This window comes from Arabidopsis lyrata, assembly GCF_000004255.2.
Source record: "Arabidopsis lyrata subsp. lyrata unplaced genomic scaffold ARALYscaffold_1, whole genome shotgun sequence".
Classification (NCBI taxonomy): Eukaryota; Viridiplantae; Streptophyta; class Magnoliopsida; order Brassicales; family Brassicaceae; genus Arabidopsis; species Arabidopsis lyrata.
In genome coordinates, this window is record NW_003302555.1 from 3,767,272 (window position 1) to 3,785,759 (window position 18,488).

Below are 18,488 nucleotides of genomic sequence, written 5' to 3' on the forward strand. Positions count from 1 at the left end.
GCTTTAGGCAACATCTAAAGTTTTCTTCTGCTATAAACAAAGAATTCCTTTTTTCTTATGGTAAAATACCTTTTTGGCGTCTTATGTATATGCATTATATAATAAAGAATGGAAATTGAACAAATTAATTCATCAAGAGATATTACAATTCCCGCGTAGAGGCATGAAACAAAACTCGTTCTAGGGGTAAGTAGATTCTCGAAGCGAAAAGTATATAAACCTAGACATAAGCGGAGAATTTTAATAACCTAGACATAAGCATATTTATGATATAGAATATTTAAAAAAAAAAAATTCGGCTACTTATGTTGTAACTCATACAATAATACATGCATGAAAAGTATCACGTGCGACGATTCGAACAAAGCAACCACTCCCAATAATCCTTCTAGTATTTTCTTTCCCCCAACAATGTTTAGCCTACTGGGTAGATTTCTAAGGAAACTATGTACCTAACCATCATAACATCCAATTTACCTGAAAGTTGTTCGGCTTCTTGAAAGTGACACCACTTAATATTTCATTGTATTCTCTATTCTCTAATAGTTTTTGGTGTAGATGTAAAAATATGCACACGATCAGGAGAGGGAATATAACGAATGCTGATGCTTGAAGCAAAAAAGTTGTAGGCGGCTGCTTGGGTGGTTGATTGGAGTTAGGGAAAGCACAAACATACATTCATATAAAAATACATACATATAGAAGAGATATATGAAGACTTTTAACAGAGGTTGTTCACCAAATGCTTACCCAAATCTTTTCCAACGAACTCTTTTCACAGGTTTAATTATTCTTTTATCTAACAGAAAAAAAGAGAGAGTATTTTTCGATGAGAAAATCAAAATGGATGAGTAAACTAAATACCAAAAACGAACCATAATGTCACTAACCATTCAATAGTTGATCTGGAGTCTGGATTCTTGACAATACAGCCAGAAAAAAAAAGATATTTTGAAAAACACAACAATGAGATGATTCTCAATTGAAGAGAAACTTAATTTATAAATTAACTTAGTCGCAAATAAGTCAACTATAGTATTAAGTTTAATAATTTATTAGATCATGATCATTCATTTGAACCCTCTGGATAATCTTCCATTCAAAACTGATTTATTTCTTTAAAGAAATTGCCTAAAAATAATTCAGCAATACATGAATAACAAAAAGAAGTCTAGAACAAAATCATTTACTATTATTAAAACTGGAAAGTCAAGATTTGTGCCTTATATTTTATGTGTTACATCAAAATTTCTATGTATCTGAAATTTCTCCTAATCTTTTCCCTTTCTATAAGATTTACAAAATTGAATGACAAAATAGAGTCAAAGACTTTTTTTAGTAGTCAACAAAAGTATATACAAGAAATATTTCGTACCATTTATGTCACTATAATTCATTTCTAAAATAAATTATGAAAATATTTACATGGCTTAAAAAAATTAATTTATCGGAATTACTTAGATATTTTTTGGTTAATTTTTTTTTTTTTTTCACGTGTGACTTGTGAAATAACATCCATTTCGCTTTATATAGTTGTCTACACCCAAATGCTGTTTAAGTAAGATACTAGAGAACAAGGATCGTTGAAATTGAAACGTCATATAATCGGAAATGGAAGAGATTGAAATATGTAAACAAAGAATCGAATCAAGCAACACACATGTTAAATCAAATTTGGTTATACTTTCTGAAAGAATGATGCAAGAAAATTTGATTAGCTGGGTGCTTCGAATCGGATGTAATCATACATGATCCCTTGGAAAGGACTTGTTGACCTTGGCTGTGTGAGAAACAATGTATTCTCGCCTTCTACAAGCTTAGATCCAGCCACTTCCACATTGAACAACCAGTACAATCCATGTATTCCATGTCTCGCTATCGAGTTATCTCTCCCGATCAATCCGCTCGTGAACAACGGGCTTGCATTCGCATCGTTCACACGTATCTTCATCCCCAAGTTTTGAGTCAAGATTCATTTAATTTCGTCAGATTGTCTCTTTCTTTATGTTCTAATGAACAAAAAGGTCATGGATTGATAAATATACACCTACTTGGAGTTCGGAAAAAGTAGCGGATGCGATGGCTACACGTAAAGTATAGGAGTGATTCTTATCAATGTTTTTGAGTTCGAATTTGATTTGCCATGTTGTTCCTTGATATGTTTTGCTATCCTTTTTTCTATGAAACGAAAATGTAACAATGTGGTTAGAGAAGAGCTTAAATTCAAGAAATGGAAATCATCATGGCGGAGATGATGAGAAACACCTAGTGACTTGAGCGTAAAACCAGTCTTTTCTATAGTCGCTAGAGCCAACTACGTATACCAAGTCTTTATCTGGATAAAGTTCTGCATATCTTTCCCATAAGCCATATTGTCGGAATCTGCAAGAGGTTAAGAAATTCGAAATCATAAAAAGGTGCATTTTCGTTATATAAGGAATTGCATTTCAGTTCATTCCAATGTTTATTTGTATCAAGCAATTTAGTTTCTCTTTATACGTACAATGTAACAAGATTTGTATGTGTATATATGTCAAAACCTGTCAGGGTGATTTTGATAAAGTTTGTTGATATATTTTGGATTCGGATCGGGAACATAAAAATCCGCGGCAGATCGATCTGGAAAGCCGATCTCCCATAACGTTGCTCCATTTCTTGGAGGTTGGTATACAAGATCTTCCACATATATATAACAACCTGCACATACAGTGAATTATTAACTACAGCATTGCACTGGGCTCAATTGTAGCAAACAAATGTTTTGGGGAGCTAATAGAAAGCAAGATAAAAAAAATATGAGGACCTGAGGTGATGGTGATTATATCATCATACTTATAGTCGCCAAGAAAACCAGGAATCCATGCATAGAGATTATATTGGCCTGGCCGTATTCCACTTATGTAAAAGAATCCTTCTTCATCTGTTCTTGTCCAAAATTGATACTCCTGCAAGAAAAGAATAAAATGAAATGTCATGGAAAATTTTATTTTTGAGTTGAAAACAGTTCCATGTCTCTCCTTTTATTGGATTTCTATCAATTTCAAAATCACCTTGCATTCTCTTTGCCATGAGCCAGCAGCTCCAGGCACAGCCAAACCAACATAACCTCTATTGGCTGCAATGAAATCTTTATCTACATACCTTAAAATCATAAATTAATGTATACTTTTAGATTATGTGAAGCGTATAGTGGAATTTGTTTTTTATCAGTTGACCATCACTTAGTGATTAATTAGTGTTAACAACCACACAAAGTATGAAATGTTTGTGGTAATTATGTACTAACATTATAATCAACGAGGCTCACTTAGTAGTTTACCTGTCTTGAACGAGGAGTCTACCAACAACATTACCACGTTGCTCTGCTTTCACATAATCATCCGAAGCTGGAAAACTGTACGGCCAGCTCTCTGCTTCCACATTCATCTGAGAAAGTAAAATGTATCAAAATTTGAAAATGAAGGTACTAATGTTTGATATGTTCATCTAACTATACAAATCAAGATTTAAAGATGAACCTGAGATTTAGCATCTTGCCAGAGCCAAAGAGGGTCATTATCATCATCAGTAGACGAGTTTAAATAGACGAAAACCGGTCCAAACACTTTCTTCCATGCCTCTCCTTCACTAAACTTGGGCACTAGATCTTCCCCTGTGTAGTGTGCACTCACAAATACCTGAAGATCCGGCGTTAAACTTGTCAACATTTATACCTATTGTTAAGGAAAACATTTATATTATCTATATGGACTTACAGCAAGAGCTGTCGGTCCAACGTGAGATGTCAAGTTCTGTTTTTGGGGTCCACCGGTTCGATACTCATGGCTAGGAGTTATGAGCCAGAAACCAACTGATGGCTGCTCTGTGCATATCCATCCATGGACAGTAATGTCTTTGTTCTCACACGAATATTGGTATTTATCGTCAACCTAAAACTCGGTAAAAGCAAAGTTTACAACATTTTACACAAGAACTCAACTTCTCTATAGTAATCCTGAAAAGGAAGAAAAATGAATAACTTTTACCTCTCCTTTGAACTGAGGCTCTACAGGATTAACAAGTAGAACAGCTTCAGGGTAAGCCAGAGCTTGGCCTCTGTCCGGTAACCGGTCATCAGGCAATGGCATGAATCTCTGCCTATCATCCGTTACTGCCATGTAATGAAACCTGCAATCTCACTTAAAATTAATAAGTAAATGTCAAAGATATTTAGGAAGTGAAGGAGTGATTTTTGAATTTGCTTACTTCTCTTTTCTGAGTTTGAAGGCAATTCGGGTTTCGGCAAGTGAGAAAGCAGGCCATTCCTTTAAGTGCTCGTAGATGGCGTAAGTGTAGAATCCCGACGATCCACGAAGCATAACAAATCTATTTGGACAGTTCTTCAGGTCACAATATGAAAACATGGAATATGAAATTTATGCATTTTATTAAAAGACTTAGTACCTTTTGTCAATATTCAGAGGGACTGCTTTGCCTTCTTGTGATGGATCCCATTTTCTTGTGAAAGAAAGCTCAATCTGTTCTTCATTCTTCATTATTACCTCAAAGTTTGTTCCTTTGATTCTGTTTCCAAAAGAAAGTAGTAATTATGCATTACTTGCTTTGAACTTTATTGAATCTCTCTGACTCTCTCGGCTGCAATAAGTAAGATCGAATTCTATCTGAAAAATGTAACCTTTCGTCGGTTTTATGGGATCAAACTAGTGATTAATCCTAAGCTTACATAGAGAGAAACTTACACATCAAATCCACCAGCAGTTCCTGATCCTCCCCAAACGAGGTCCCAATACCTGAAGAGTACTTTTACTTTTTATATCGAAATGAAAACGTTTGGCACAAAACTTGTGAAATTAAACCAGAGAAACAGAGAGATGTATGCAATAACTGGACTATGTTTAGGTTTGTGTAGGGTCTTAATAGCAATAGACTCTAAAAATTGGGTCAGAGCAGTCATTTCCTAGTTTATGCAATCTTGATTGAGTCTTGCCACGGTTTAATCACAAGAAACTGACTTGGCTCGCTAGCGAATATGGATTAATAACAGAAAAGCTCAGAGACTATATAGAAAGGGTACAAGGGATCGGAGTAAAACAGAGACAATGCATAATCCAATTTAATTAAAAACCACTAAGGAAAAAAACCAAGGATCATATATGTTATATGATATATATCCCATTACCCTCTATTGACTTCTTCATTAAGAACCTCGAGCAAGTTATCGATGCCATTATACTCGATTCCGGTAACAATTCCATCAGGCTTAGATAACGTAACCCGTGCAATGCCATTATCCAGCACCACCTGAAACATTCATACACCAGAAATATAGAAAGTTTCAGTCTTCTTTAGTATCTGCTGCTAAATGAGCATAGAAGATCATGAGAAGAGTTAAACTAAAAACCAACATGATTGCCCTTATCATGCAACTGCAACTTAACAGACGACATTTTGGGAAAATGTCTTGTGGGTTTTGATCTTAAGCTCAAAGTAAAAGGTAAATGTTTTTCTATATATAGATCCGATATGGAGAACTTATGTTGCCTTGGACGGGAGATAAAGAATAGGATATAGTGGAGAATATCTTGACTTTGTCGTCAAAACAGTTTGGTTGTTAGTGTTCGACGACATTTGTGTCTTTCAAAGCTTTCACTTACGTCAAAAAAAAAAAAAAAAACAGCTTTCATTTACGTCTCTTCTAAACAGGTATTTAAAGGTAAAGGACATTGTTTTAAAAAAAAAGAAATTGGGCTGAAAAAATGGAAATTTAATACAACAAAAATAATTGTTTGTGTGAAAGCCCAAACCAAATTTATGAGCAAACTTCTGAAATTTATTAGAAGGCCCAAATTTCACAAAACTCCAAAAAGACTAAACAGTGCCATATCCTTTCGCTCACCCGCCTCCTCTGTTCTTCTTCTTCTTCTTCTTCTTCTCCTTTCTCTCTCTCACTCGAAAATTTCTTGTTAGATGTCTTAAAAAACTTTAGTTTAGAGAGGATTAAGTGTAGTTTATCCTGTTTAAGTTCCGAACTTTGGCTTTTGAGTTTTGTGGGGAAGATTCATTGTTATATCTCTATGGATTTGATGGTATCCACAAGCAGTGCTCAAGAAGGGTTTTGCTTGATTCAACAATTTCATCGCGAATGTAAACGAGGTAATAAGCTTGACGTCTCAGGTCGTACGACTCGTAGTATTAGTTCTAAAGTCCCTCTTTGGTCACGAAAAAGGAATCGACTTGTTCTGGTTTCTGCGGCCTCCCAGGTTGAGAGTTCCGGTCTTAACGGTAGAGCTCAAAAGTTCGACACTTTGGCTTCTGGGCATAGCAATAGTAACGGTAATGGTCATTTCAGCTCTGCGAATTCGTCTTTTGTGTTGGAAGATGTCGAGAGTAATAACCATTTGCGTCAGCTGGTTAGAACCGGAGAATTGGAGGAAGGGTTTAAGTTTCTAGAGAACATGGTTTATCACGGTAATGTTCCTGATATCATTCCCTGCACGACATTGATCCGTGGATTCTGTAGGATGGGTAAGACGAGGAAAGCTGCTAAGATCTTGGAGGTTCTTGAAGGCTCTGGTGCTGTTCCTGATGTTATAACTTACAATGTTATGATTAGTGGGTATTGCAAAGCTGGGGAGATCAATAACGCTTTATCGGTTCTCGATAGAATGAGCGTTTCGCCGGATGTTGTCACTTATAATACCATCTTGCGTTCTCTTTGCGATAGTGGGAAACTTAAGCAAGCCATGGAGGTTCTTGATAGGATGCTTCAGAGAGACTGTTATCCAGATGTGATTACTTACACTATATTGATTGAAGCTACTTGCAGAGATAGCGGTGTTGGACAAGCGATGAAACTTCTAGATGAGATGAGGGATAGAGGATGTACGCCCGATGTTGTGACTTATAACGTTCTTGTGAACGGTATTTGTAAAGAGGGGAGATTGGATGAGGCGATTAAGTTTTTGAATGACATGCCATCTTCTGGATGTCAACCGAATGTTATTACGCATAACATAATTCTGCGGAGTATGTGTAGTACCGGGAGATGGATGGACGCAGAGAAGCTTCTTGCTGATATGCTACGGAAAGGCTTTTCGCCAAGTGTTGTCACTTTCAATATCTTGATTAACTTCTTGTGCAGAAAGGGTTTGCTTGGCCGAGCAATTGACATATTGGAGAAAATGCCTAAACATGGATGCCAGCCGAATTCTTTGAGTTACAACCCACTGCTTCACGGCTTTTGCAAGGAGAAAAAGATGGATAGGGCTATCGAGTATTTGGAGAGAATGGTCTCTCGCGGTTGTTACCCAGACATTGTCACCTACAACACTATGCTAACAGCTTTGTGCAAAGATGGGAAAGTTGAAGATGCTGTTGAGATACTTAATCAACTTAGTAGCAAGGGATGTTCTCCTGTTCTAATCACTTATAATACTGTCATTGATGGGCTTGCAAAAGCTGGTAAAACAGGAAAAGCGATAAAACTGCTAGACGAGATGCGTGCGAAAGATTTAAAGCCTGACACTATCACCTATTCCTCTCTTGTTGGAGGTTTAAGCAGGGAAGGAAAAGTAGACGAAGCAATTAAGTTTTTCCATGAGTTTGAGCGGATGGGCGTTAGGCCAAATGCAGTCACCTTTAATTCTATAATGCTCGGACTCTGTAAGACTCGGCAAACAGATCGTGCCATCGATTTCTTGGTTTATATGATCAACAGAGGGTGTAAACCGACTGAAACATCATACACGATTCTGATAGAAGGCTTAGCTTATGAAGGTATGGCAAAGGAAGCTCTAGAGCTTCTTAATGAGCTTTGTAACAAGGGACTCATGAAGAGAAGCTCTGCTGAGCAAGTTGCGGGGAAGATGTAGCATTAAGTAGTTTACTCACGAGTCAGGTCCCTTGTGTTGATTTGTTCAGTGGCTCCTTTCTACTTATTATTTCTTAGGTTCAGTTTTGATTTTGTCAGAATTTTGGTTTGGGGAGTTTGCATATCAATACGATTCAGTTTTTACCATTATCTTTTGGTGTTAATGTATAATTACACATAAACAATGATATCACATATCATTGTAAGCTAAGAAGGAGGGCCTTCAAGACGAATGTAGTCATACATTATCCCTTGAAAGGGACCATTGCATCTTGGCTGTTTCAGGAATATAGTGTTATCACCTTGTACAAGCCGGTTACCAGGTACGTTCACCGCATACAGCATGTAAACCCCGTGGATCCCGTGCCTCGCTATTGAGTTGTCTCTCCCAATAAGTCCGGTTGTGAAGAGAGGGCGGATTGCTTCCGCATCATTGACTCGAATCTGCAAACAGACAGTACCAACAAAACTTTACAGTCTTAACTTCCTCATTTCTGTAGAAAAATAAAGTTTCATTTTACCTGCAATTCGGCTAAGGTTGCAGATGCTATGGCGACTTGCAGTTTGTAATTTGCCTTTTGATCAATGTTTTCAAGATTAAACCTAATCTGCCAAGTAGTTCCTTCATGCACATCTCCTTTCTTCCTGGGAACATGAGCAAAGAACCAGTCTCTGCGGTAATCGCTTACACCGACAGTGTAAATAAGGTCAGCATTTGGATACAAATCCGTGTATCTCTTCCATAACCCATATTGCCTGAACCTGCAGATAATAATTAAGGAGTGTTTAGTTCAGTTTCTCGCATATCCAAGCAGTAAGGTTCACAAAAGTATAGCTAATAAACCTGTCTTGGTCATGGACTAACACCCTGTTTACAAGAGTGAGATCAGGATCTGGGATAAAGAACTCAGAAGCTTTTCGGTCAGGGATACCGATTTCCCATAGTGTAGGTCCATCTCTTGGAGGTTCATAAACGATATCACCCATCTCAATCATGCACCCTGTGTTGTTATGTCCATCAAAATTTGGCTGCTGTACACGAAAAAATTAGATAGAACTGATTTACCTGAAGTCACTGTAACAATTGTGCCGTTGTGATAATCTCCAATGAAACCGGGGACCCAAGCATAGAGATTATACTCGCCAGGTCGTGCGTTCCCTATTGAGAAATAGCCAGCCTCATCCGCTATCGCCCAAAATTGGTATCCCTGATTGGCAAAGATTAAGAGTGTAAGTGTAACCAAAGTTCAAAATGTTGTACTCTTTACAGACAAACATTTCCTTTGTTTTATTTTGTTGGTAATTCCATCATAGATCTCTTTCTTGATATCTTTGAACCGATCTTATATTTTTGCTTGTTGCAAATAATTAAGAATGGAGAAGGAAGAAATCACCTTGCATTCAATTTGCCAAGAACCAGAATCACCAGGTGGAGCCAAACCCACATAAGCACCTCCTGCTGAAATCAAATCACTGTTTATGAACCTATACAAAATTTAACGTTAATATGTAGCGATTTGGTGGAATGTTGATACACTAAAAATAAAAAACACTAATACCTGTCGCGGATAAGTAATCTACCACGGGCTGTGCCACGTTCTTCAGACTTTGGATAGTCGTCAGATGCCACAAAGCTATAAGGCCAACTTTCAACTTCAGCCATCATCTGCAGATTAACTCATATAACTGAGCCCTTACATTACCACAAATCTATTTCTGTATTCAGCAAGTCCAGTAGCAATTTTCTTCCCTCATACCTTTATCTTAGCATCGTCCCATAAGCAAAGTGGATCATCTCCATTGGCTGTTGAATTTAGGTAAATGAAAACAGGGCCATAGACTTTCTTCCAAGGCTCGCCGTGTTCAAAGCGAGGCATCATGGTTTTTCCGGCATAATGAGTACTGTGAAACACCTGAAATAACCATTACTGAAACCAATACTTCTAGGTATTATATTGAAACATTCACCACATTTGTCATAGGGCACTTACTGCAAGAGTGGTTGGGCCAACATGTGAAGTGAGGTTTTGTTTGAGTGGTCCACCAGAGCGGAACTCATTACTGGGCGTAATTTGCCAGAATCCTACAGGTGGATCGAAGGATATCCATCCATGTACTCTCAGATCCTTATTCTCACACGAGTATTGGTATTTGTCATCTACCTGTCAGAGAAATAAAAATGATTTAGTTATCTGTTAAACACTATTTATAGGATTCATAATTCGAAGTTGTAATACATCACAAGAAAAGCATAAGTTCATAGTATACAAATTCATGTATCAGTAAATGGGAGAATAAACAGCTCAAACAACGGATGAGAAAGAACAAAATTCTGTAAGTTCTAAATTTGAAAAATTTGGAACTCATACTTCGCCTTGCAGGCGTGGATCACATGGAGCAGTGAGTAGAGAAGCTTCCTGGTAATCTAGAGTTTGGCATCTTCCTTTGCATAGATCATCCGGAAAAGGCATTATCCTTTTTCTGTCATCTGCCACAGCCATGTAATGGAATCTGAAAAAAAGAATCGCAAGGGGGAAATATATGAGATATCAAACAACTACACACTTGTGTTGACGAACAATCAAACCCAATAAATAGATAACTGACAAATGACACTATTCTTTTGCTTGGAATCTAAACCCTATACCCTAAACCATTCACATGGACAGGCAATCACAGGCAATCACTAATATTTGAGATTTTCTTCTCAGTGCAGAAACATGGATCTTACTTAAGGCAATTAGCATAAAAAAGAAAATTTGGCGTAGGAAAATGGGGACAGTATTACTTGTCTTTTCTGAGCTTGAACGCAATTCTTGTTTCTCCAAGTTCAAAGCCAGGCCAATCCTTTAGGTGTTCATAAATGCCGTATGAGTACACTCCAGAGGAGCCACGGAGCATTACAAACCTGAAAGAAAGAGCATCTAGTCAATCTCTCTTCTCTACTTTTGTTTCTTTTCAAAGGAAATACATCATGCAAGATAGACCTTTTATCGATATTCAAGGGAATGAACTTCCCCTCAAGGGATGGATCCCATGTTCTTAGAAATGAGATCTCAACCTGTTCTTCAGTCTCGACTATGACCCTGAAAGTCCCTCCACTGATGCTGCATATATACAATCAAACAATCCAACGATTAGTACACATAATATACCACCCAACAATTAGTACAGATTATATAACATCTAACAGTTAGTAATTTGGTACACATCATATACACAGGATAAAAAAGAGAAAACTATTTTTGAGTAATTTTGATGCAGCAGTGACAACCGACAACTTCAGTTAGACAGAGAAAACTAGTGTTGGGTCATATATCAACTCTCTGGCACCAATATTGAAAAATCCCACTAACAGATGTTGCAATCAATAGCACGATTAAGACCTATAGAATAACATTCCTGAGCTCCTAATCCTAACGAATGTTAAGGTAAATGCATAGAGGACATACACATCAAATATTCCCTTGCCTCCAGGTTCATTCCAGTGCAGGTCCCAGTACCTATACAATCAGTTATTAACTTATTATCGATTAACTTGGCTTCTCATAAAATTTGACAAAGAGAAAGAAGTTTTGTTCTCCTCCGAAGAAAACAGTAAAATATACCCTCGGTTAGTCTCCTTGTTACGAACTTCGAGCACATTGTCGATGCCGTTATACTTTATCCCAGTGATAATACCCCCTGGCTTTGACAGTGTTACTTGGAGGATTCCATTGTCCATCAGAACCTGAACCATTTCTGTCTTCAGTCAAAACACATAACATAAAAGGACACATTATAGATAGACTGAGGGAGTTGCATTACATATCGGTCATGGATATGCAGGTGGACACCTTGAGAGGGCATATTGAGATCCTTTCTATGACTAAGACCACTTGTACCTTGATCTGTCCCTTGTGAGCCTGATATTAGTGTAAGAAAAAAATCAACACTTTTGCATATAGAAAAACTACGGAGACTAATATTTTTTGTCAAAGAAGGCAGCAGCACGAGATACTCAAAGAAACATAAGTGCTTGTGTAAAACAAGACTTTTGAAACGGCCATTGATATAGGATCTGTAGAACTGGTCTTCCTGAAAAGGCGTTTATTTCCGATAATCAAGCAAAATGGCATACAAACTATCTTTATCAATAAATTTGTAACTCTGTGATGTATAAAGTCCCTTCCTTTCTGGATTTATACGTATACCCTCTGAAGTAAAATCATCTTTCAACAAAGAATCAAACCCAATTTGATGAAACTAGGAAAGATAAACAGGTTACAGTGTCACAAGAAACGAAGTAAAGGGTCAAAACAACAAATTTGAGTTTTTTTTTTTCTAATCCGGGATAAAAATACAAACTTTGCTGTCACAATTTCGTTGAGCAGGTTTAAAACCATTCTCATGTGAGCGAAATTCATCGCAATCGTGCAAGAGGATGAAGAAACCATGAGAAGAGAAGGGTAGACAAGAAATTACAGTGGTGGCCGGCGTTGAAAGCGGTTTCATGATTAGTGAAACGATGAAGGAGCCGACCAGCCAGTTTCTTCATCAGTACTTGACCCAAGCGATCACCACCGAAGCCTGGAGAGAGAAGGAGAAAGAGAGAGAGACTGTGCTGGCGTTTGATAAAGCGGTTCTGTTCCTTTGGTTTAGGCGCGACTGCGTTTGTCAACTGTCAAGGCATTGCCTTTGCGTTCAATTTTACTTCTAATTGAATTTCATCAACCAAATCGAATGTAATTAGATTTTAGTTCGGTTTGATTCCAAAGAAATCTGAAATCTCTTTTATTAAAATGAAATACAAAAGCAAGTCTCATGGTGATCAGCTCAAACAAACTTTTGGGGTTTCTCTTGTCTTGGTAAGCATTAAAATGTATAAACCCTTCCTTAGAATCTGTCTGAAGGATTTGAGACAAATTTACAGAATTACACATAAGCTATGCCTCTACTCAGGCTTCCTCTGGAAGAACAGCGATCCTATGAAGACAGCTATTCCCGTTATTGCTATCGTGAAGAAAAGCCTTTTGTGCGAAACACCGTTTCCATCTCTTCGTCTTCTCCCGTTTCCATCTCCTTCTGCTGCTCTCGGGATCCTTCTGTACAGTCCATGCCATGACACGAGTTTAGCCAAATCAAAAAAAGATTAAGCTCTCAAGTTTCCAAAATAAAACAATGCAGATAAGAAAATGTACCTGGATGATTCAACATTGTTGAGCACAGTGCCAGGGCATTTGGTTTCATGGTTATATCTTTCTCTCAATCTAACATAGCTGTTGCATTGATAACAGAGTTCTGTCCGGTTGCCACACACTTCCTAGTATTCGAAAAGTGAGCGGATCAGAAAATCCTTTGGTTGGGGAGAAAAGGCAAAATATGTGTGCAAGTCAGAGCGAATACCTGATGCTCAGCAAGATCAACCGCAGGCAATGGAAACTCACAGAACTCACATGTTACAATCCTCTTAGGGCAAATTTCTCCTTTATGACTATCAAAAATCTCACGTTCTATGGTCTCTTTGCACATCGAGCATGCTATCTTCTCAAGACAGTACAAAAGGAATATCGTAAGAAAAAGTAGGTCATTTCAGTCATATAGCAGCATCTAAAACCATACAAAAATATTGAGACTATAACAGAAACAAAAGAAATTCCTACTTGTGATATTCAATAACTAATCATCCATAAAACACAATAACAGTATGCAATGACACTACCTCAGAAACAGGCATTGATAACGACTAGGCTGTTTTTGTTACAGACTAAAAGGTAATGAGTCAAAATCAATGCATCTAATTTGTTAACTGTAACAAGCTCAAAAACCGTTGAAAGGACATATACAAAGTATGTGAGAGCAGAATCAGCATATAAAACTACAGAAATCCATTTGATCAACATATCAGGACGTCAAACTAGACAAAGTGTATAATTTTCATGGATCTAAAAAAAGAGAAGCTCTTAAAATCATAGAAGATAGTTGTGGAAATCAATCAAACAGAAAACGATTTAAAGACTAGTGAGAAACAGAGAAATCAGCGTACCGGAGCATGTGTGTTCAAGAAATGTTCTTCAGCATGCTTTTTGGGTACCATATCACCACAAATCTTACATTTTTCCAAATTCCGGGCACAATGTACACGATGCAGATCGATATTCAGTGATGGAATGTCTCTGTCACTGAAAACATAAAGATAATCAGTCTCAAGGGATCAACCATCCAGGTAGATGCTACCATTGAACATAGACAAAGGATTACAGCATTCGAAAATTCCCAATCTCAGCAGACTCAACAAAACAATAACTAGAGAAAGCACAAATAAGCCCTCTAGAAATTAAGCAAACCTCAGAGAGCCAAACAAATTGTAAAAAAGCATGACGATAGACAGAACACAATCAACACTTGTACACAAACCAGGAAGCTGATGCATAATCAATAGATTAATCATGAAGGATTTAAGGCAAAGTAACAGTAAAGAATCAACCTTTAGCAAAAAGGGATTGTATATCATAGAATTGCCCATCAAAGCCCTAGTTATTATATTTGTAATCACCGACAGAAACCTAGCTGATGCTAATTGTGGAACCAAACTGAATCACACAGCTTACGAGTATCTTTAATGGGTATATATTCTCAATTGCAAAATCATTGATCAATTCCAAAATTTTATAACCTCCTCGAGTCCAGAATATCGAATTACGCAAGTCATCATCGAACGAGTACGCAACAAAGAGAAAGCAAGCAATCGACGTGATCAAATTGAAAAACCCAGAAAGAGAAATCAATCAACGAACCAGTGGTTGCAGACGATGGTGATTTCTCCAGTCGTAGTCTCCATCGTCAAAATAACAAACAACTTATATAGTTGAGAGATGTAAGCAAATAACAGATCAGATAAGAAGCAGGACGATCAGAGACCTGAAGAAACCAAATTTCAGAATTCAATCACGGATCTCTTAACCTCGTTTTCTCGGATTTTGAGAGAGAGAGAGAGAGAGAGACTCAAATTATTAATAATGAATAAAATAAAAGGAAAATATAGATGAATATGGTTGAACCAAACTAATGAATGACTTTTTGGCGTCAATCCAAATTGATAACCACAGACACACTATACCCACGCTCCTCTACTCTCCTTGTAGTCCACGCGTCATATTACAGTTTTTTTAGAGTATTTGCATCCTTAATTATATAATCTTATAGTTTCCACAAATTAGGTATATAAACTTTTTTAGGCAAACAAAATAATTATATGGTTGATTCTAAATTTAATCTCAAATTATTGAAGGTTTGACAGTCTTATTTATTTTTTTCTTTAATACTGTATAAATTTTGGGATTGTCATTATGAGATTTTAAAAATCCTAGATACTCTACCAAATTTTAGTATAACACATAAATGGATCAACAACGCTAAAAAATCATTTGAGTCTGTATTTGTTAATCTGTACGATCTCTTAAAATCCAAAAGAAAAATAATCTGATTGAAGTCTAAAAACAAATGGAAAAAAAAAAAAAAAGAACCAAAAAGGAAAAAAATCTTAAAGACATTAAAAAACAGGACAACCTTCAACATGAATGCCAGGAGCAGTAGGACAAGAAGCAAGAGGACAATTCTCACCCTTAGCACCCCACCAATGCTCTATCGATTTTCCATTCATCGTCAAACTAAAGTATAACAGCACTCCCATGAACGCCAATCCCGCGTCCAATGCTGCCGATAGCACGTAGTTATACCTCTGCCACCACTTTTTGCAGTGCTTGAACACAAAGTAATTGAATATCACTCCAACTATGATCCAGCAGTTGAAGTTCACGCTTGTCGCTGGCGGCATTGCAGCTGTTGCTCCTAAAAGAACTGGCAGATTGATCTGCGAGATCCATGTTTTCGTTGGGAAGGCTTTTTGGAGAAGCCACACTAAGAGAGGTCCTATTAGTCCACCTAAGAAGAACCAGTTTAATGCAGGGTAGTTTCCTAGCCGACCAAAGATTCTCTTGGGTCCTACTAATCCCCAAATCACTGATGCGTCGAAGAAGACTCTGTCACTTGGACATGTCCATGGACTGTTTGGAGGAAGCAACTCTTTCTGGCAGATGTTTTCTACTGATGTCAGCAAGTACCATGCCACTGATATATTCACTGTTCCTGCTATCACCGTTCCTATGAACTGGACTAAGAACATCGATCTTGGTGGTATCTTCATGTAATGGCCTAGCTTGAAGTCGTTAAGGAATGATATAGCTTGTGACATACTTATGTACCCATAAGTTTTAAAACAGACGTTAGCTATTGGTCTCCCCGGTAACAACACACCCATGAGATATTCTGTGATAATGTTAAGACCTGGGGTCTGCATCACAACAAGTTTTAAAGTAAGAAAATAGAAAAAGATCCAAATCATGTTATTTAGAGGAATCAATAGTGGAAGTTATATATGGTACCTGATTAGTAGTAGCTGTGATAATGCTGACTGGTACAGTGAAGGTAACGGCCATGAATGATGCTAGAAGGAGTCCCCACCAAGGCATTTGGATCTCGTCTTTCATGAAAATGCAGAGAACAAGAGATAGTACCAATGAGATCGCAAGCAGACCGTAAAACCACCAGCTTGGTATGTCTTTGTACTTCTTCATCAACCTTGTGTGTATGTCCACTTTAGCTTTGGTTGAAGCTCGTACTTGTTGCCATATTCCCCTAAGTCAAAAAGAAGATTAGTGATATTCAGACATTGGTGCACAAGCTAGTCCATAAGACATTATGGACTGCCTGACTTACTTTCCATTGAAGAGAGCAACATGAGTCAGTGTGGAAACTATTGCTGCGAAACCAATCCCGTAACTGATAGCGAAGAACGTGCTGAGATAAACCCGACCTTCTTGTTGATAACTCTCCATGTCCAATTCGAACTTATTGTTGACAATGGTGGATATATTGTAAAGCTGCCCTTGCTTATCAAACAGATCAGACGAGAAAATTGGAAACTTGTGTGCTTCATACACATTCATGCCCCAATATGATATTGGTATAACCATATACATGACTAAAACGTAACCAACAAGGACATTGACAATTGCAAAGAAAGGAGTCACAAGAGGGCTTCCAAGGTATGAAGCTATAACAGACCAATCAAGAGCAAATGCACCAATCCCAAGTCCTGACATTCCAGAGCCTAACTGCTGAGCTGTGATAGACTTAGGGAATGCCCAACAAACCCAAGATATTGATGACAAGGTCAAGAACAAGTAAGCCGGGAATATGTACCACGCGAAGCTACAAACAAACGCAATCACAAAGAACTTCCCTCTCGACATTCTCGCATGGTCCTTCTCATGAAGAGCACTAGATAAAGATCAAAAACAGTTTCAGAATCACTAAGGAAACGTTAGTAAAACAAGTGGTAGGTATGGTCTAAAATGCATCAATCATCATACCGAAACAGAGAGACTTGAAGAACACTCGTTGGCCACCACATCTGTGCAGGATCAACCACTAACTTTCTCATGATACCAGCCCAACCATACCCAAGAATCTGATTCAACAACAGATAGAATCATCAACTATTCTTCACCTAGAACATTATAAAAAGGAAAAAATCAGAAAACACTGGAAATGAAAAGAGACCTGAGTAGTGATGACAAGAATCCAACTAGCCAAGAAACTAATCTTCCTCTTATAAAAAGCCATGATGATATCAACAATCCCAACAGCATAAGCAGTACCAGATCCAAATCCAGCACCAGCATTAGCAAACATAGAGATCAACACATGTTCCTTGACGTTGAAGGGACCAGGATTAAACGAAAACTCCCACGAACCAATCTTATACTTAGTCTCAGGCAAAACACGAGCCATAAGCTTCCCTAAAGGCAACGTAACCACTTGAACAGAGATCATAGTGATCATCAGTGGCTGAGTTCTGTATCCGAAGAAAGTGTTGAGAAACGAGAGGAGAATACAAGAGAGAAGCCCTAAAAACCACATCCGAAATGTCCACACGGGTAAAGAAGGATCGTCGTGGTTCGATACAGTGAGACGAACCTCCTCCACCGGTGATTCGTCTTCGTCGTCATCGGCGTTGATCTCCGGCTTGTGTAATTCAATCGCAGCCATTGTTGCGGCGTGTGTGGTCAAATCTAGGGTTATGGAATTGGTGAAAGAGACGTCAGAGAATATTGGAGGAATCTTTTATATATAAGAGATTCATGAATCTTTAAAATGAGAATCTTTAGTAATTATATATATATTTGAGATTTGAGATTATGATTTATTAGATAGATAGAAATAAAAGTAAAAAAAGGAAGAGTATCTAAAATGAGATAATATGTAACAGAAGAGTGTCCCCGGAGATATCGAAATTTGTTGCAAAGCAACACGTTATTTATTCCCCGCCTCTTTAAGCGGGAAATATTCTAATTGGTACTTCGATGTTTTTTTTTTTTTTTAACAATTAATATTACAGTAACAGAATTTTAACCCGATGTTGGCTGGTTTATCTTTAAATAATATTAATATTTATGACTTTATTCAATTATGCATTATTTTTCGGTAAAATCTACGTGATTTAATAATGTTCTTTTTTAGTTTTTAAGGAAAATCTACGATTTCTATCATAAGTAAACGTATCTTTTTCGTTATA

The 18,488-nt window shown here is 37.5% G+C and overlaps 5 protein-coding genes across 5 annotated transcripts; 1 reads left to right on the top strand and 4 right to left on the bottom strand.

The window, feature by feature from the left end:
* Positions 1-1,501: 1,501 nt before the first annotated feature.
* Positions 1,502-5,700, bottom strand: LOC9328595 (probable rhamnogalacturonate lyase B). Its single transcript, XM_002892487.2, has 15 exons — positions 5,406-5,700; positions 5,180-5,301; positions 4,740-4,790; positions 4,444-4,563; positions 4,246-4,365; positions 4,026-4,167; positions 3,756-3,929; positions 3,519-3,677; positions 3,320-3,426; positions 3,051-3,141; positions 2,804-2,945; positions 2,541-2,697; positions 2,266-2,382; positions 2,052-2,178; positions 1,502-1,945 (listed from the first exon to the last, which is right to left on the bottom strand). Exons 1-15 carry the CDS (start codon positions 5,445-5,447, stop codon positions 1,715-1,717), a joined length of 1,902 nt encoding a protein of 633 aa, XP_002892533.1. The 5' UTR covers positions 5,448-5,700; the 3' UTR covers positions 1,502-1,714.
* Positions 5,701-5,946: 246 nt separating this feature from the next.
* On the top strand, positions 5,947-8,020 carry LOC9328596 (pentatricopeptide repeat-containing protein At1g09900). Its single transcript, XM_002889729.2, has one exon. It carries the CDS (start codon positions 6,075-6,077, stop codon positions 7,869-7,871), a length of 1,797 nt encoding a protein of 598 aa, XP_002889775.1. The 5' UTR covers positions 5,947-6,074; the 3' UTR covers positions 7,872-8,020.
* Positions 7,972-12,524, bottom strand: LOC9325840 (probable rhamnogalacturonate lyase B). Its single transcript, XM_002892488.2, has 15 exons — positions 12,335-12,524; positions 11,678-11,775; positions 11,479-11,600; positions 11,323-11,373; positions 10,858-10,977; positions 10,659-10,778; positions 10,240-10,381; positions 9,862-10,032; positions 9,628-9,783; positions 9,430-9,536; positions 9,265-9,355; positions 8,937-9,078; positions 8,715-8,871; positions 8,392-8,632; positions 7,972-8,314 (listed from the first exon to the last, which is right to left on the bottom strand). The coding sequence occupies exons 1-15, from the start codon at positions 12,405-12,407 to the stop codon at positions 8,078-8,080; spliced, it is 2,028 nt and encodes a 675-aa protein (XP_002892534.1). The 5' UTR covers positions 12,408-12,524; the 3' UTR covers positions 7,972-8,077.
* A 95-nt stretch (positions 12,525-12,619) lies between these two features.
* LOC110224879 (XIAP-associated factor 1) lies at positions 12,620-14,908 on the bottom strand. The gene is made up of 5 exons (XM_021012536.1): positions 14,647-14,908; positions 13,896-14,031; positions 13,256-13,393; positions 13,051-13,172; positions 12,620-12,954 (listed from the first exon to the last, which is right to left on the bottom strand). Exons 1-5 carry the CDS (start codon positions 14,688-14,690, stop codon positions 12,804-12,806), a joined length of 591 nt encoding a protein of 196 aa, XP_020868195.1. The 5' UTR covers positions 14,691-14,908; the 3' UTR covers positions 12,620-12,803.
* LOC9325841 (oligopeptide transporter 2) lies at positions 14,690-18,300 on the bottom strand. Its single transcript, XM_002892489.2, has 5 exons — positions 17,474-18,300; positions 17,284-17,381; positions 16,628-17,191; positions 16,294-16,546; positions 14,690-16,202 (listed from the first exon to the last, which is right to left on the bottom strand). The coding sequence occupies exons 1-5, from the start codon at positions 17,960-17,962 to the stop codon at positions 15,402-15,404; spliced, it is 2,205 nt and encodes a 734-aa protein (XP_002892535.1). The 5' UTR covers positions 17,963-18,300; the 3' UTR covers positions 14,690-15,401.
* Positions 18,301-18,488: the final 188 nt, after the last annotated feature.

What these genes read in the sequence shown, in the direction of transcription:
- LOC9325841 (XM_002892489.2), bottom strand. Translation starts at nt 17,962, where the DNA reads ATGGCTGCGATTGAATTACACAAGCCGGAGATCAACGCCGATGACGAC. An exon ending in CTTCAAGTCTCTCTGTTTCG is followed by an intron (nt 17,192 to 17,283) that starts GTATGATGATTG and finishes ATCTTTATCTAG; the next exon opens with TGCTCTTCATGAGAAGGACC. An exon ending in GTTGCTCTCTTCAATGGAAA is followed by an intron (nt 16,547 to 16,627) that starts GTAAGTCAGGCA and finishes TTTTTGACTTAG; the next exon opens with GGGAATATGGCAACAAGTAC.
- LOC9328596 (XM_002889729.2), top strand. Translation starts at nt 6,075, where the DNA reads ATGGATTTGATGGTATCCACAAGCAGTGCTCAAGAAGGGTTTTGCTTG.
- LOC9325840 (XM_002892488.2), bottom strand. Translation starts at nt 12,407, where the DNA reads ATGAAGAAACTGGCTGGTCGGCTCCTTCATCGTTTCACTAATCATGAA. An exon ending in GGCAAGGGAATATTTGATGT is followed by an intron (nt 10,978 to 11,322) that starts GTATGTCCTCTA and finishes GTATATATGCAG; the next exon opens with CATCAGTGGAGGGACTTTCA. An exon ending in ATCCACGCCTGCAAGGCGAA is followed by an intron (nt 10,033 to 10,239) that starts GTATGAGTTCCA and finishes TTTCTCTGACAG; the next exon opens with GTAGATGACAAATACCAATA.
- LOC110224879 (XM_021012536.1), bottom strand. Translation starts at nt 14,690, where the DNA reads ATGGAGACTACGACTGGAGAAATCACCATCGTCTGCAACCACTG. An exon ending in TTGATCTTGCTGAGCATCAG is followed by an intron (nt 13,173 to 13,255) that starts GTATTCGCTCTG and finishes TTCGAATACTAG; the next exon opens with GAAGTGTGTGGCAACCGGAC. An exon ending in AACAATGTTGAATCATCCAG is followed by an intron (nt 12,955 to 13,050) that starts GTACATTTTCTT and finishes TGGACTGTACAG; the next exon opens with AAGGATCCCGAGAGCAGCAG.
- LOC9328595 (XM_002892487.2), bottom strand. Translation starts at nt 5,447, where the DNA reads ATGTCGTCTGTTAAGTTGCAGTTGCATGATAAGGGCAATCAT. An exon ending in ACTGCTGGTGGATTTGATGT is followed by an intron (nt 4,564 to 4,739) that starts GTAAGTTTCTCT and finishes TTTTGGAAACAG; the next exon opens with AATCAAAGGAACAAACTTTG. An exon ending in AGACTCCTCGTTCAAGACAG is followed by an intron (nt 3,142 to 3,319) that starts GTAAACTACTAA and finishes TATGATTTTAAG; the next exon opens with GTATGTAGATAAAGATTTCA.